Consider the following 16,584-nt stretch of genomic DNA (forward strand, 5'->3'; position numbering starts at 1 on the left):
CGGAACTTTTAAGGTACAAAGTGAACAATCAGAAACGAGTCTTTTCATTTCACCACCTCCATGTGCTTAAATAACACAGACTCATCGCTGGAATTACGCCGAGCCATGGATATCGTCAAACCGTCTTCCCATAAGTTGCGCCTCATTGTTACGCACCACAACCTAAATCTTTTACTGCCGTCGAGCTCTCGTCTTTTTAGCTGTTGTAGCAGCATCTTCCTCTTCTTCATCCTGTCCCTTCTTAAGATCCTCCTCCAACCCCCATTCTTCCTTGTCGTACCAGTCTTCCCCATCCGACATGTCACGATTGAGACCAACATGCCCTTCAGCCTTTGCCCATTTCATTACCAGTTTCCGATATCGATCAGCTTTCAAAAGCCCCTCATATACCCTTTGAGCGCCTCGACAAACCTCTTCCTGCTTCTGTATATACAGTTGCAGTAACCTCCGCGTTTCCTCCGCTTCGTGTTGAGGTAGGCCAACGTTACGATCCGCATGGGCCGATAGTGGTGCCAGGAAATAGGGATCAACCTTGGTGTCGTTGCTGGAATCAGGTGTTATTGACCTTGTTCTGCTTGCAACGGTATTGTCTGAAGCTGCCTGGGCTTGCGCTCGGGTTCTCATGCGATGTGGAGCCGGATCTTCCCCATCGCCTTCTTCCCCATCGATTTCTATGAGTTGTGCTTGGTCTTCATTGACATCGTCCGGCGCTGTCTTTTGAGCCCTGTCCACCTCCATTGAGCCCTCGGCTGGAGGCTCTCCTGCTATGCTTCCGGGAACAGGCTCCCGCAGGACTTCTTTCCCTTTCGACTTCAATGCTTCTACTAACTCTTCTGCTTGCCGCTTCTCCACAACACCGGTTGAGTCTGCAGACAAGATCATGACCACATCCTCATCAGCAGGAGGCTTTTCGGCGACCTGATGATTTCCATTGCTTTGACCAGCCTTCTCAGAATGAGCTTCCATTGTCAGTAACCTGCCAGGCTGCTCTACTTCCTCCGAGGCCAGTGTTCCTGTCGAGACTTGATCTCCCTCGTCCCTAGATATAACTTTCTCGAGAATATTTCCTGCGTTTCTGTCCCTTTCATCGATGAAAAGATTGAAGTCATTCTCGGTCTCGACGCTCTCACACGGTATCCAGGTATTATCTCCCGTCAGCCTCGTCAATAGGTGTTTAATTCGCCACAGAGACTCTTTCTCTTTCTGTACCATCTCGCCAGCATGTCGGGTAAGTTCTGTGAGGGTCTTGGAGGTGAAAGGTTTCGATAAGGTTGGGTGGTCAGGGAGATCAGAAGCTGTTGTTAATGGTGCCAAGAGATCTGGGCAAAAGCTATCAGTAAAGGCAGGCAATGCCATCGAGGACTCAATTCTTACGTTCAATTCTGACGTCTGCGTATGGGTCGAACTCGGCCGCCGCAGCTATCGCAGCTTGGGCTCTTTCATCGTCATCGTCGCTGTCAACATCGTAGCCATCTTCGTCGACGAGTGGGGGATTTCGACTTATAATCTCTCTATGAAAACCTGCGTGCTCAATTTTCTGTATGCGACATCAGCGCGTGCCTTGTGAACTTCCAGGGACGGTAACGAACTCTTTTGTAAACCTGAGGTCCGCTCGGAGGTGCCAATTGACCCTCGTGAATATATCTTGCCTTCTTCCTTAATTTATTGCCTCGATTTGTGAGCTGTTCTATAGAACTGTCGGAATCCGAGTCTATGTGGTAGGCAGGTATCAACAAGAGAAGAAGGGGGGTGGATCGAGGAAGGTAGCGAACCGTAGGCTTTTCTTTTGACGGCCTTTTTCATGCCAGCAATAGTCTCTGAGATGAGTGCAGCCTGGGACGCCATGGCGGCAGATCCTATGCGCCCTCTTTGGCGTTAATACTGTATGTCCAGCTTCGTGTCGTTGTTCTTGACCGATTTCGCGCCCACGTTCAATTTTCCGGTAGAGGGGCTCCAGGAGTAGTACGACTCCAGTCGGAGGTGAAGTTTGGGGAGTCGTACGAGATCTGGAAACTGGGACGTAGGATAACGGCGATTCTAAGCCTAGGCACGAGTGACTGGGGTTCCGGTCCAGTGCTGGGTGGTTGTTCGAGAGAACGCCGAGTGTGAACCTTGGGGGGAAGCTGGTCGCGCAAGGCTGGGGATCCGGCAGAAGCGAGCTTTGGCGAGTGCAAGGCACGGAATCTCCAACTCCGACAAGGGACAGAGAGGAACAAGTACAATTCACTGACTTTCACGCTCAGCAAATTCTAGAAGCATGCCAACTGCACTTGTCCTCTACGGAAGGCGATGAATCCACTGGACAGAGTGTCTGCCTCTTCAATTAACACCGAGCCCCACTCTGCGACTCACAGCAAACGCTTCGTGATACTCCAGCCTCTGCTTATGGAGACATCAGGACCACAACGCCATGGACGGGTATGCGCCAGCCTATGTGGCTCATAACGTTCCTTTGCTAGTTGTTTCTGGATTGGACTCTGCACCGCAGGATAAGTCAATAGCTCCGGAAGGAGCAATACGGATAGCATCCGAGATTCCTCCTGTCGAATCTGAAGACGCCCAGGTCCTTTTGAGGCATTTCAAAGACAGCGATGCTGGAGAATTGGCATGGAATGCCAGAGAATACAGTGGGAGGAACAAGTTCCGAGTGAAGACTGTTGGAAGGGTAGTCTCAGCAGACTCAGTGATCATCCTGTCAAGTCACTGAAGCTCAATAGGATTTTAATTTACCAGCTCGATATGCTCAGCTTCTCCAATCTCCTCTGCCTACCAGCCCAGTATCGAAACCCGTCCTACATTCAGCGCTTTCTCCCTTGAGCCCGGACTCGACGTTGTTTCCCGACGGTCTGCTTGATTCAAAATGGATCGAGAAACACCAAGAGCTTGTTCCGAGCGCTTACATCTCGTTCTACACGTTTACTTCTGATCCAAAGCTATCTACGCTACATGATAACCAGTTGAAGACGGATATCAACAACACAAAGAGTATATTGAGCCAATCTGGCTACAAGACTCGGCAGATAGTTGCCCTTCTCAGTGAGAAATCTATTGTACAATCTCCTGAAGTTGAAGAGCGCCTTGCAAACATTCGTAAAGCTACCGGTCTCGACTCTAAAACCTCATTGTTCTTTCTGCCTCCTCAAAGTTCCTCGGTTGAGCTTCAAGCATTTGTTCAGACGATCATTTCTACCATTTATCCTGTATGTATCGAATACTATCGAGATCTCAGCAAACACTCGAGAAGGAAACGGAATCGCGGCATTATCCCTCCACCCACAGCCCCACCGACATCAGGTACATCGCAGACACTTTCTAGTCAAGGATGGAATGTCCGTTACGATTTCAAGCTTGGCGTTTTTGCCGAGTTCAGGCAAGAAATGGATGCTGCTGTTCGGTCTTACGAAAGCGGCTATGAAGTGTTACTTGGAGCAGATGTCCTTGAAACAATAGCAAGCTGGAATCCGAGATGGAACGAGGCTCGTCTACTTGCTGATGTATTCGCTATACGTATCTTACGCTGCTTGCTCTGGAATGGTAATTCAACAGCTGCTGTCCGGCGCTGGCAGTCGCATCGAGACAGAATCCGTGATTTTGTTGATAGAAGGGGTAAGGGATCAGCAACCTATGGCTGGGAGGCTTGGGAGGCTCGCTGGGCAACTGTCATGGCTGAGCTTGTCAAGAAAGCCTCATTCATCGAGTTCGTAGGCTTCCCACTATATCTACAAGCTGAGAAGACTATCCCAATCGGAGAACGCATGAAACCATGGGACTACCTTCACCATCCAGGTTATTGGTATCGTTTAGCAGCCAGGCATCTTATGGCTCGTCGTATCCTTGCACTCTCCATTCCTGAAGAGGACCGATCACCTCCTGGGTCATCTCCGGCCTCAGAAATTGCTAGCAAAGCATACACGTACGACACATATCTTTGCCCGGAGCCTCATGAAGAGAACCCCCTTCCTGGGCATGAGGGTGTCGACCACTCCGCTCTCATCATTGAGTCTTTAGACAAAGGCATTGTTGAATTCCAGCGAAATGGCCAGTCTCGATTTTTGCAAGAATTGCAGTTGCTGTCAGCAAATGAGAATATGAAACGGGAAGCTTGGGATGAGGCGTTGAAAATTTTGCGGCCATTGTGGCAAAAGATGTCCTACAGGAAAGAAGGTTGGTGGAATGGAGTCGAAGAGATCAGTTGGGCTTTGCGAAAGGCTGCGGTACAAGCTGGTGATGGCGGGTCTATTATTGCTGTGGATTGGGAGATGATGAACAAGAGTATGTCTAATGGACCCTCCACGATTCTCTTGCTAATTGTTCATACAGATTTCACTCATCATCCCAATTGGCATTATGATCTTACCAAATCCTTGCAAGGTCTCGAGGCCATCAAGGCGAGACCTACAGTGGTCCTTCATGAGAAAGAGGTCAACTCCTTCCTATCCGCGACGTTTACCTTTGAGTATTCGGAGGGAAAGGTAGGAGAGCTATGTTCTTCACAACTTGCAGTCAAGTCGTCTGCTATGCCAACCGCCGCACCAATGACGATGCCTGAAATTAGACTAAGCTTCGAAGGCAGCATGAAGCCTTTGATCTTGAGGCACGTATCCGATGTGGACGAGCTTAGTGATAACTCTGGAATTATATCTTTGAGCAACGTCACTCTGAACGAGATTTCTGAAGGAGGGCGGGCGAGCCTTGTTGGCGAAACGACCTTGATCTTTCGACCAGGTCAAACTAGGGTTTTTGAGTTCAGCATCGCTCTGAGAGAAGCTGGCGATGGGACTGCTGTGTCTGCAACGTTTCTCATGAATGACGACCTGTTCGATCTCGAATACATTCATACTTTTGAGCCAACCAACGCACCCGATGTTTGGTGGGGACCAATGTCCGTGAAAAAGAGACTGGTCCGCCAAAATGCAGCAGCAATCTCGGTTCTTCCTAAGCCGCCAAAGTTGGAACTAAGATTCCTTGGTCTTCGAGAACAATACTATACCAACGAGCAAATCGTCTTGCAACTCGAAGTTGTCAACGAGGAAGATGCCGATGCAATGGCGAACCTAGATGTTCATCTATTGGGTGAAGGAGTACCTGCTGTAGAGCTCAAGGTCCCTGCTATCTCTACGGATGCTGAGGATGGTCCGACTGGCGAGGACCTTATCGGGACGCCACTTGGTAGGATTGCAAGTGCTGCATCCACTATAGTTGAGCTTTTAATTCCTCCAGTCGACTTACCTGCTGTCTACGACATATCGATGAAAGCTACGTACAGTCTCGTCTTGGATTTAGAAACGCCAATCTATCGCTCCATGGCGATGCAGTTGGATGTTGCAAGTCCCTTTGAAGCAAACTATGATTTTTCACCCCGGATCCATCCTGATCCATGGCCGAGCCTCTTCACACATGTTGAAGGAGAAGATGCTGGCACAGAGGTCCAAGCCCATGGCTTAGCTCAGAAGTGGTGTCTAAATGCTCGCTACGCCTCTTTTGCTGCGGACGAGTTAATCGTCGAGGATGTGGACGTGCAGATCTTAGGCATGAATGGTGGCATTCAATGCTATACCAAACAGTTGACAAAGATACCAAAAGATGGCTTACAGGTCGCCCCTAAGAGCTTAGAAGAAGCTCAGTTCGAAGTTTTCACGCAGAAAATATCTCTGGATGATCGCGGCACGGCAACGCTGGATGTCTCACTGGCTATCAAATGGCGACGTGGTGGAGAAGGTTCCGCTGTCAATACAACTATCTTAGGCGTACCCCGACTACTTGTTGCCAGTACTGAACCAAGAGTCCTAGCCGCGGTATCATATTCAACGAAAATACCATCAATGATCCACTTTGACGTCACGATCGAGAATCCTTCCAATCACTTCCTTACCTTTGGCATCACCATGGAACCGAGCGAAAAGTTTGCCTTCTCGGGAGTTAAGCAATCGACTCTTCAACTTGTACCGCTATCGAGGAAATCGTTGAGGTTCCGTTTGCTGCCTAGTGTACGGGGAGAGTGGATTGGGCCTCTTCATTGTGTGATTCGGGATAGGTATTTCCAGAAGGTGCTTAAGATTGCGCCGACTGAGGGCATGAGACTTGATAAAGAAGGCATTCTCATTTGGGTCCCTCCTGAAGAGGATCTCTAGGCGGTGAACTAGAGATACGGTAGTTAGATGAGAAATAGTGTTCAAGACCATGATACCACATAAATAGATTCACAATCCTTGTTGAGTGGGCATCACCGTGTCAATCACTTTAGACGTCTCCAGACTTTTCACTGATACTAAGGTTAAAGTTGGCTTCGCCTCGTCCTCACCTTAAGAGTGTATCAGAGTCAGGATTTTGTTGCACATCGACTGAATGCATGGAGTTGATTGAGGACATTGAGCGGTTTGGAGTATCTGGGGAAAGCGAACATGAAATCCAATGAAGATTGTCCAATTTCTTCTTCTATTGCATATACACTCTCCTGTGATCCTTTCTAGATTTTGCTCTTTGGAATCGGCTTCAGCGGAGGTCCAATTCGCCTCTTCCACTCCTCTGAAAAAGTGGTCTTCGCCTCAAAACTCTGCTTCGTCCACTCAATATACTCCTGCCTCTCCTTGTCAAGCTTCTTCACCTCCTTTCCTAACCACGCCGCCGCAGCATCAGCGCATTTCTCACTCGCCTCCATTGCAACCAAATGCCCGATGCCCTCCAGCATCACACCCTCAACCTTTCCGTCCTTTGCCCCACCACTTCCTCCAGTCCCAGTTCCTGTAGTATTTACCTTATACTTGCACGAATCGGGACTTGACATATCACTAAGAGAACCAAACACATAAAGCACACTCGGTCTCAACTCTCCGATTCTCTCCAACGTAGTTGGTGGTTCCGGCCTGTAAAATGGGAATTTGACAAGAGAATTAGGAGCCATGTCAGGCACCAATTCCCGCTTCACAATCGTCTTGCCATCTTCGCTCATCGCATCCCAACTAGGTCTGAGAAACGTGAAACATTCTTGATACTTAGTCGTCGAGAGGGTTACTCCTTTCTCATAGGGATACAGAGGCGTTGGGGTTTCTCTGATACCGTATTTGCACCATCGATCCAGCACTCTTGGATCCCAGGTTTGGTAGAACTTTGACTTGCGGAAGGAGGCTTCGGCTTCTGCGCGGGAGGGCCAGAAATCGCGGCGGTAGGTGGAGGCCTGTGCTGGGCTTGGTCCACTCGGTGCGGAAGCGTGTTGCTGAACTACAGGATCTAAGAGAACTAGGGTTGAAAGGAGCCGTGGGTGGATGAGAGCAAGGTTGCACAGGATGTTGGCCCCGTAGGAGTGGCCGATGCCTACTATTGGCATGGGCATTTGGGAGCGGAAAACGTTGGTCATGTGGAGAAGATCTCGAACATGGTCGGTCCATGCGGCTGGACCTGTTTAGTTTTGGTAATTTCAGGGGAAGAAAGACTTACGGTCATTTCCTAGAAGCTGTTCATTCAGGATGCCGCTGGCTGCTTGCATTGCAGTATCTGCTATCCAGATACCTCGTATCCTGAAGCCATTGCTCTTTGAGCGTGCATATAGGTCTTCCCACAATGGCTCATACAATTCCTTATGCAAATTAGACTAAAGGGTAAATTATTGGGATTCCAAGAGAGTCTTGCCTTCGGAAATCCATTTGCACAGGCTCCAATAATTGTAATGTCCCCTTCCTTTGGGTTCTGGTTGTCTAAAGGGATGTACTGCTTGACCGCTAGATGTAAAACTTCTTCTTGCGATGTCGCAGTAGCTCTTGCATACTGTCTAATGTGCTGACACTCTATCGTGTGCTCTCTAATCTCAAAAATGGAAGACATGACGGAAGGCGGGAGGGGGAGGCACCCGAAGCCTTTCAAGCACCTGCTTAGATGAAACAGATGGTGTGACCGAAATTTCAACAAATTTAAAGTAGGTTCAATTCCAGAGAATTTGCGAAGAGTGACGTCGGTTGGAAGTAATGTCTACCACATCTCTCAGACATCCTCCGGCTATTGACTGGAGAGAGCCGAGGCCCAGAACAGTCAAAGCGAGTATCAGCAATCTGGCAACAGAATCACCAACAGGGTCTATTCTACCAAAATAATGTGCACAATGATCACTACATTTTGGAAAGAAACTTGTACCTAGAGCGGCTGCTGAAAAGAACTGGAAAAGGGGGCACTCGAGGGAAAGCACTGATATCACGTGATATGGTGGCTCTTTCCAATTTAGCGACCCCTGTCGCGCTTTCTCGCTCGCGTGTTTCTCCGACGCGTCCATCAACAACAAGGCAACGAGCATGCCGTACCTTGTCAACCTCATAGATCTTCAGACACTCCAGACTTCCGACCTCCGGACCCCAGATACCATATCGCATGTCTACAACGCTTTGATAGATTTTGGACAGCATGGCGATTGAACTAGAGAAATCGCTCTTCGGGCATTGCATCTTTGCCTTCGTTCTTAATAAGGACCTGCCCGAAAGCCAGGCTCAGCTGGTATGCTCTCTCCAAATCCCTCCTCACGCAAGCTGCTGACATTCGAACAGCTTCAATCAACGCTAGAGGCGCATGGCGGAACGGTCATCCGCTTCGGCGAGGACGTAGATCTCCGCGTCGTAACGCATATCATTTCACAGACCAGCGACTTCCCAGAATACAATCAAGCGCGACTCCAAATGATCCCAGTGGTAAAACCGACGTGGGTCATGCAGTCGATTCTGAAGCAGAAGGAAGCCAGCATACGACCGTACACCCCGGATCCAAAGCTGATCTTCTCTGATGTCAACCTGAGCTGTGCTGATATCCCTATTGGCGACAAGGATGCGATCATCGGCGCGGTCCTTGCAATGGGTGGAATGGAGAGCAGCAGTTTAATGAAGGTCACAACACATATCTGCGCTCTCACTATCGACCATCCAAAGTGCCAGCAAGCATTGGAAAAGAACCTTAAATGCAAGATTGTCCTGCCTCATTGGTATGTCCGCCTGTCTATCCTACCCTGCAAAACTAACACTGGCAGGTTCGACGACTGTTTGAAACTTGGCAAACGTATCGATGAGAAACCATATCTGCTCCCGAACCCAGAGATATTCCGAGTCAACCCAGAGGCCAACCTCCCGTTCCCGACGAATGAGGATATCATAGGCGCCTCATCGCCACATCCTGTCAACTTGCCGCTGCCAACCGATTCGCCTGTTCGTCGATTGACCGTGTTCCGGAAGAGAAAGGTTATGGTATCCCAGGACCTTCAGCTTTCGAGTCGAACTAGGAAAGTCATCGAGGATCTTATTGAAGGTGGCGGTGGTTCGATGACAACCTCGGTCCACAATGCCGACATATATGTCTGTCACTGGCGAGAGGGTAGAGACTATGTCTTTGCCTCTCGTGCGGGTATCGAGGTTGGAAATTTGTCTTGGCTTTACCATTTGATTACCAATAACGAATGGACATCCCCAATGCGAAGACTTTTGCACTATCCGCTGCCAAAGGAGGCTATTTCAGGTTTCCGAGACCTGCGCATAACCCTGTCAAATTACGGAGGGGAAGCTCGCACTTATCTCGAGAACCTGATCACTGCTGCTGGCGCTGAATTTACGAAGAGCATGAAGCCGGACAACACTCACCTTATCACCGCACGAAAGAATAGTGAAAAGTGCCAAGCAGCTGAAGAGTGGAATATCGAGATGGTAAATCACCTCTGGATCGAGGAAAGCTATGCGAAGTGTGAGGTGCAAAAGATCAGCGATCCTCGATACACAACTTTCCCTCCACGCACAAATCTTGGCGAGATTATTGGCCAGACGCAATTTGACCCCAAAGTGCTCCAGACGAAGTATTTCTCAAGAGATCCTACCCCGAGTCCCGGTGATCCAAAACCCCTGAAACGGCCAGTTATGCACGAGAAAGACCGAAATGCGAGCTCTCGAAAGTCAAATGGTGATGTTGCAATGGGCGGGCGGGACGCGGAGGCTGAGAAAGTTGTAGAGAAGAAGAAGGCTGGTCGGCGGGCTAGTTCTCGATCCTCTCTTGGACAAGTCACAACACCTGCGCCAAATCGTCGAATCAGTGCTGGCAAGGAGAACGATACGCCCTCTTCAACTGGCAGTCGGAGTGCAAAAGAGAAAGCAGTCTCTCGGCTTCATGGTCTGGCTCCTGACATTGCTCTCTACGAAAAGGAGAAGAAACGCAAGGGGCCCATCTGGGGAGGAGAGCGAGCTGCGAACAAGGTTGATAAGGAGAGGTCAGCTGAACGCAGTTCTAGCCCAGCACAGAAGCATGAAGAGGAAGCAGAATTCTCCGATGAAGAAGGTCACAATCCAAAACGTCAGCGTGTTGGTCCTCCACCTGTCGAAATGCGTCTTCTCGTTACTGGCTATAAAGGATGGCTCGGCAACGCTCTTAAGGAAGACTCTGATAAGGTAAGACAATACAATTTTTGGAAGCACCGCTCACAATTTGAATAGAAAAAGATGAGAGAGCTCGGCGTCCTGGTTACGCAAGAACCCAAGCTTTGTACCCATCTCGCAGCCCCGAACTTGGTCAGGACAAAGAAATTCTTGTGTGCTCTTGCCAGCGGGCCTATCGTCATTTCCACAGATTTTATCGACACCTGTGCTAAGCATAAGAAAGGTGATTTTCCCAAGGCGGGAGACTTCGTCCTCAAGGACGATGCCAAAGAAAAGGAATTCGGAGTCAAATTGAAGGATGTTGTTGCTCGAGCCAAAGCTAACAAACGTTGTCTTCTTCGGCGTGTCCCGATATACGTTACGAAGGATATTCCAAATGGTGCAGACACGTACAAGGAGATCATCGAGGCAAACGGAGGTACATTCGGTATTTACACTGGCAAGCCTACCATCAAGAAAGTAAACCCAGAAGATGACGAAGGTCCTGCTGAGCCTGTCTATCTGATCAGCGGTCAGAGACCAGACGAGAAGAAGCTTTGGCCAAAGTTCGTAACTGAGGCGAGAGAGGGTAATATGGTCCCTAGAATCGTGGATCAGGAGTGGTTGTTGGATGTTGCTTTGTCGCAGCAACAAAAGTGGAATGACAGATACCTGGTTGAGAAGAAGTAGTGATGAAACTATTGAGAGGCGGAATGTTATTTTTTGAGCTGGGCTGATCATAACGCTTGGCGGTGTCTGTAAAGTTCGTACTTGGTATTGGAAGGGAAATATTTCAGCGCCTAGCGGCATGAAGAGCGACTGAATTGTAAACATTGATGAGAAATGACCTCCGTGAACTCCTCCCAATGCCGGTACGTGATTGACCCCTCTAGAAAAACTTGACTCCCTGTTGATCCTCCTGGCCAAAGACTTGTGCCTTTCCTCGTTTCACAAGAACACTCAACGCCTTTTGTAATAGTTCCGGATCCATGCCATGGAATTCTACACCAACATGTATGAGCAAGGCGTTTGAGGCCCAGAGAAAACAGTCTTACCTTGTGATAACGTCGCCTCACTCTCCGTCAACTCATAAAGCGTCAACACCGTATTCTTCTGCGCCGTCTCATCAACCTACCCCATGTCAGCATCACTCCCTTATATCTCTCGAAACAACAAGCAAAACTCACCCATTCAGCAATCAACCCCGCCCACTCCTCCACATTCCTCCACCACACCCAAAACTCTCCTCCCTCCCCAGCACCCCTCGTCTTCCCCTTATCATCAACAACCCACTCGGCCCTCCCTTCCTTCCGCATAAACTCCACCACCTCCCTGGCATCTTCCCGCCCTAGCCGCTTCCCGATCTTCTTGTTGTGGAATAGGTCGCTATCGAGGGAGTCGGTGAGTGAGAGCTTGAAGAGTCGGTGGTGCCGACAGTAGGCTTGGACTAGGGAGGACCATTTTTGGAGTTGGGCGTGGTGGGTGGAGGTGTTGGGTTGGCGGGTGAAGAAGGGGGGGAAGGAGTAGGAGGAGGGGAAGGCGAAGGGATTCTTGTTGGAGGCTGACGGGGGGAGAGTTGAGGTTGAGAGGGGTGAGGGTTGGCTTGGGTTTGGGTAAGAAGACGTCGTTGAAGGCGCGATTGACGGTGCGAGCGTTGGAGCTTGGGAGGAGGAGATTGAAGGTGGGTAGTTCGTTGACATCATGAATGGTAGTCTCGTGGTAGGCTTCAGGTGTTGTGGTGATGGAGGGGAAGAGTGAGGTTTGTTATCGAAGGATATCAGCCTTGCATGGATTGTGCGCAAGGCTAGGATTTTGGTGAAGTACTCGAGTAACAGTTGCCACACAGGTTCTCAACAGAGTCTTCACCTACAAAGCTACTTATATTCTTTCTACGGTTTGACTCCAGTGAATATGAACTCAAAATGAGTCTAATCCACCAGGGCTTGCTGAATAAGTTGAATTTCATCATTCAAACCGCCGAGGCAATCCATGGCAGCCCACCAATCTGCGTGCTTTCTAACCATGATAAGAATATACAATCAGAAGTCTTAAAATACCAACATCGTATGGGAATCCCACATGCTGCAACACTTTCAAAAGACGACAACGACTTATATATCTACACAACACTCTCGGGGTATTAAGGTATGGTAATATGTATTCGAGCTTCAGCTCGGCAGCATCGATTTCGAGTCCTTGAACGCCTTCAAATGCATTTGCCATTCCCAAACGCCAATGCTAATTCTCAATGCCTATGTTCGAATAACGTCCTCAAATAATACATCAATGATCTCGTCTAGCAATGTAAACGCAAGATGTGCACTGCCCATTGTCAGTATCAAGGTACAAGCTAGGAAGAGAGTCTACTCACTTCAATCGCGGGTTGTTGAAGGTAGCGAATATTCTCCTGCTTGCAGCTTGGGCGTTCACCCTCCCTACCACACTTGCTGCCAAGTCTGGAACAAGAGTTGCAAGCATCAGACTAGCCTCCGTTCGGCTCTTCGACTTCTCGACAGATGTTCGTGGCTTGCCATTTCTCTTCAACTGACCACCGGGCCACATCGAGTCTCTAAGGAGGTTTATGTATCTGATAATAGCTTCTTCCGAGAGCAAGCTTTTCACATTTTCGCGAACCTTTCGTTCAATCGTCCCTCCAAGGAGTTGATGCAAGACCACCACAACAGCACGTCCGCGCAACCAGTTATTGCCACGGTTGAGTTCAAACACTTCCAGAAAGATATCGCAGATAGGCTTGACGAAAGGCTCCAATTCGCGGTCCTCGAAGGCATTCAGTTCTGCTTCCGCCTCCGCGGCAGCCAAAGGATCTTCGCTGATTGTCGCAGGCATCGTAATAAGCTGGTTGGTTGCAGCAGAAAGTAAATTCTGACCGGCAACTGAGAGCTGGTCAAGCACTGGAATATTGCCTAAGATATCTTCCATCCCATCCGTAACTGAGTTGTAGAACCTAGTCATGATATCTTTCTTGTCTTCGTTTTCAGTTTGTGTTTCAAAACCAGGTGCAATAGCACTTTGAGATAGAAATGCACGCAGTTCTCGACTGCGGCATACCTCAGGCAAAAGAAGTATTTCTCGCAGGTATTTCTCCAGAGCCAGCCGTCTTTTATGGAGAAAGTCGCTTTGCAGTTTCATGACCATTCGACGTCTTGGAAAGTCTAGATTTCGAACTGAGGGGTACTTCATCCGAAGACGTTGGTGAAGTTCATGGAACTCGCTATAACGCCGAGTGATAGTCCAAGTTGCTGCTGGCATTTGTTCTCCTGCCTTGCGTTGAACTTCAACAACATATACAGCATACTCCCGTCCATCATCTTCTTTCCCAACCATTATCGATTTGATCTTGATAGTTGAACGGCCATAGAGACTATTATCACTCTCCTGGATGACATATTGCTGTCGCTGGAGCTCTTTCCGACGGATCTCTCTTTCCAAACTGGCCTTGGATTTCTTCAAGATGCGTAATTCTGCCGTGTTGTTTGTGAGCTCAGCTTTTCTGGTCAGAGAATCAACAACTGCATCTTGAGCTATCAGTCGGTCGATGTCGGTGGTGAGAGCAGTTATTGCTTCCGCCAGGCCTAAATCTCCCGGTGCGGCCTCGTGGACTTCGTCTTCTTGATCTTGCTCGTTTCTATCTTCTGGGTCATCGTGTTCGTCTGACAGAAACTTTTCTTCATCCCCAAACAAATCGTCATCAGTGAAGACTCCAATCCTAGAAGACGTATTCACAAGCCCGAGAGAAGCAAGATTTGGCCTCTCGGGCTTCTCTTGCTTGTCACCAAACAAGTCGACCTTCCCAAACGGATCGGCTTTACCGAACAAATCAGCTTTCTTAGGATCTATGGAACTTCGTGTAGAGTTGGCGCCAGGCGAGACAACACTTGGATTAGGGGAGTCCAATGGAGGGTCCTCATCTCCAAACAGTGACTTCCGTAGATCATCAACATTTGTCGGTTTATCCTCCATGATCGTGTTTAATGCGGCCTCCATAGCTTGGACAACATTTGTATCCGGTTCTATCTCCTCGGGATCTTGGTCGAGACTGTGGACTGAGTTGCCCATTGCTTCACTGTCGAAGTCCTCATCGTCAAACAACGGTGAGCTCCCGCTTCCTTCATCCAGAGAACGACGAGACAAAGTCATGGGATCGCTCGCTCCGTTGGTTGCAGCAGTCAAATCGACCGATGAAGCAGCTTGCCGGCGCAGATCAGCTCTCTTTGGAATCAGTTTGGCTGATACTCTAGACAGAGGGCTAGGTTTCGTGGCCAGTGCTTGAGCCGAAAATGCCCGGCCAGGGGGTGGACGTTGTTCAGGCGAGTTTTCTAGTCTTGAAGGAGCCAATGGAGAGGATGGAAGCGTTACACTCTTCATCGCCTCTTGGGATGTCAAGCACTTGTAGAACAGATCCGATTTCTTGAAGTTCTGGAAGTACTTTTGCTGCATTACTTCCAGAGCCGCTGTTTGAGCCCGCAGAATTGCACCCCTAGCCAAGAAATACTGCCGTGGAGTAGCGTCCTTGCCAGCTCTAAGGAACTCCCTCACAACTTGTCTTGAAGCCTCGGGAACTTTGAGCTCTGGCTTCGACAAGTATGCCTCATTGATCTGTGCAAGATCGTTTCTGTCTGCATCGTTCCATGGCGCAAGTGTAGCAGGAATCTCGTCGTCCTCAGCAAAATCATCTTCCAAAGGATTGCGAAAGCCATCAACAACGATCCAAAATTGCACCATAGGCATGAGATTTTGCCTATCCATGTACTCCATGAAGTAGGATAGGACGGAAGGATCATGCAACAAGTCCACAAGGGATGCCGTCTGAAGCTTGGAGGCAGCTGTACCGTTACTGCGACCAACGCCGTGCTGAGCTTGGTGCTCTCCACCAGCAGCAAGTTGGTTCACTCTCTGGTCTAGGATCCTCTTCCCTATCTCTAAACGACGTAGATATACAGGGTCGTTGTTCTCTTGCAAAGCGTCTCTCTTGAGCTGGCTAGACACTTCACTCCGGAACCGTCGAGCGTCTGAGAGATTATTGACTTTCCGGATGGCCCGTATGAATCTCTCAAATCTCCGTTCGTTGTCCCCTGGTGCCAGGCGAGGGAATGGGGCCGCACGCTTGGTTCGTGGTACTGGTGATGTATGCTCATCTAGAGCAGCTCGTAGTTTTCTGACTGTTGAACGATCTTGCAACATGGTTCGTCCCTGTTTTTATCAGCATTGACCAATGCTTATTGGGTTTCATTTCACATACATAAGCTTCCATGACCTGATTCCACGTATCCGGATCAGAGATCAGCTGCATGACCGGTGTAAGGACAGCACATGAAACTAGCTCTTTGATAAGAACTCCAACAGCTCGACTGGCAATAACACTTTCCGGTAACAGCTTTGGGAGAAGATCCTTGGTCAATTTCCGCAAATATTCCTGCTGTACCAGCTTCGTATCCGCATATGCCAGAGATGCTGCCGGATGTAGCTTTCCATCTTTATACTTCGCCGCAATCGCAAGGTCCAACTCCTCTGACTCCGTCACACTGCGGTTCAAGTGCTTCCCTCGTATGCTCCTCTCTGCCTCGAAGAAATCCCTGAAGTGTGCGGTCATGATCGGGACGAAGCGCATTGTCATGATCTCCGTGATATCCATCTCCAAAAGCCTGTCTCGAAGTGCCCCGAGAGCCATCCTGATTGTCTTGTCGATTTCATTGGTGAAGACTGGGTTCTTGCTAATATTCGAATACCACGAGTTGACAAAATCTCGCACTATAAGCTCCAGAAGCTCGTCCAAGGCGCTGGAAATGATAAAAGAGTCGGGGTAGAGCGGTTTCTTTTCGTAGACTTGTCGAGCTTGCAGTGCTAAAGTTTCGTGCTTCCAGGCTGTCGCAGCAAGGAATGCTACTCCTTTTGGACGACGGATGGGGTTTCTTTTTCCATATTGAGCCCCCCTCGAGGTGAGAAGTAGCAGGGCGATCAATCCTAGAACTGGGAGGATCAGTCCTACGACAAAGGCGTATCCAGCCCAACGCAACGCCGGAACCCAATCAATAGCATAACCCCACGCGATGAAGCTTGCTATGCCGCCCAAGATAACATCTCGGCGTTTGAGGGCCATAATCCGGGGCAAGAGAATGCCTCCTTGGCCGGCATGGTTCACTGAATAGTGAGTTTTTGGGGAGCTCTGACGATGAATGGGGTCTCAGACAACCCCTGC

The 16,584-nt window shown here is 49.2% G+C and overlaps 6 protein-coding genes across 6 annotated transcripts; 2 read left to right on the plus strand and 4 right to left on the minus strand.

The window, feature by feature from the left end:
• Positions 1-27: 27 nt before the first annotated feature.
• K444DRAFT_567689 (uncharacterized protein) lies at positions 28-2,116 on the minus strand. Its single transcript, XM_024877177.1, has 4 exons — positions 1,773-2,116; positions 1,590-1,711; positions 1,375-1,537; positions 28-1,319 (listed from the first exon to the last, which is right to left on the minus strand). Exons 1-4 carry the CDS (start codon positions 1,843-1,845, stop codon positions 172-174), a joined length of 1,506 nt encoding a protein of 501 aa, XP_024732561.1. The 5' UTR covers positions 1,846-2,116; the 3' UTR covers positions 28-171.
• Positions 2,117-2,410: 294 nt separating this feature from the next.
• Positions 2,411-6,627, plus strand: K444DRAFT_654755 (uncharacterized protein; the record flags this gene model as incomplete). The annotated part of the gene is made up of 3 exons (XM_024885957.1): positions 2,411-2,665; positions 2,718-4,272; positions 4,321-6,627. The coding sequence occupies 3 exons, from the start codon at positions 2,411-2,413 to the stop codon at positions 6,129-6,131; spliced, it is 3,621 nt and encodes a 1,206-aa protein (XP_024732562.1). The 3' UTR covers positions 6,132-6,627.
• Positions 6,363-7,961, minus strand: K444DRAFT_567693 (prolyl aminopeptidase-like protein). The gene is made up of 3 exons (XM_024877178.1): positions 7,627-7,961; positions 7,435-7,573; positions 6,363-7,389 (listed from the first exon to the last, which is right to left on the minus strand). Exons 1-3 carry the CDS (start codon positions 7,816-7,818, stop codon positions 6,467-6,469), a joined length of 1,254 nt encoding a protein of 417 aa, XP_024732563.1. The 5' UTR covers positions 7,819-7,961; the 3' UTR covers positions 6,363-6,466.
• Positions 7,962-8,388: 427 nt separating this feature from the next.
• K444DRAFT_633209 (BRCT domain-containing protein) lies at positions 8,389-11,057 on the plus strand (the record flags this gene model as incomplete). Its single annotated transcript, XM_024883588.1, has 4 exons — positions 8,389-8,478; positions 8,529-8,956; positions 9,002-10,400; positions 10,446-11,057. 4 exons carry the CDS (start codon positions 8,389-8,391, stop codon positions 11,055-11,057), a joined length of 2,529 nt encoding a protein of 842 aa, XP_024732564.1.
• A 199-nt stretch (positions 11,058-11,256) lies between these two features.
• On the minus strand, positions 11,257-12,391 carry K444DRAFT_645384 (ESCRT-II complex, vps25 subunit; the record flags this gene model as incomplete). Its single annotated transcript, XM_024885081.1, has 4 exons — positions 11,257-11,369; positions 11,423-11,498; positions 11,555-11,928; positions 12,343-12,391. 4 exons carry the CDS (start codon positions 12,389-12,391, stop codon positions 11,257-11,259), a joined length of 612 nt encoding a protein of 203 aa, XP_024732565.1.
• On the minus strand, positions 12,309-16,543 carry K444DRAFT_595590 (uncharacterized protein). Its single transcript, XM_024878399.1, has 3 exons — positions 15,628-16,543; positions 12,739-15,578; positions 12,309-12,689 (listed from the first exon to the last, which is right to left on the minus strand). Exons 1-3 carry the CDS (start codon positions 16,483-16,485, stop codon positions 12,620-12,622), a joined length of 3,768 nt encoding a protein of 1,255 aa, XP_024732566.1. The 5' UTR covers positions 16,486-16,543; the 3' UTR covers positions 12,309-12,619.
• Positions 16,544-16,584: the final 41 nt, after the last annotated feature.

Source organism: Hyaloscypha bicolor (assembly GCF_002865645.1).
Source record: "Hyaloscypha bicolor E unplaced genomic scaffold K444scaffold_124, whole genome shotgun sequence".
NCBI lineage: Eukaryota > Fungi > Ascomycota > Leotiomycetes > Helotiales > Hyaloscyphaceae > Hyaloscypha > Hyaloscypha bicolor.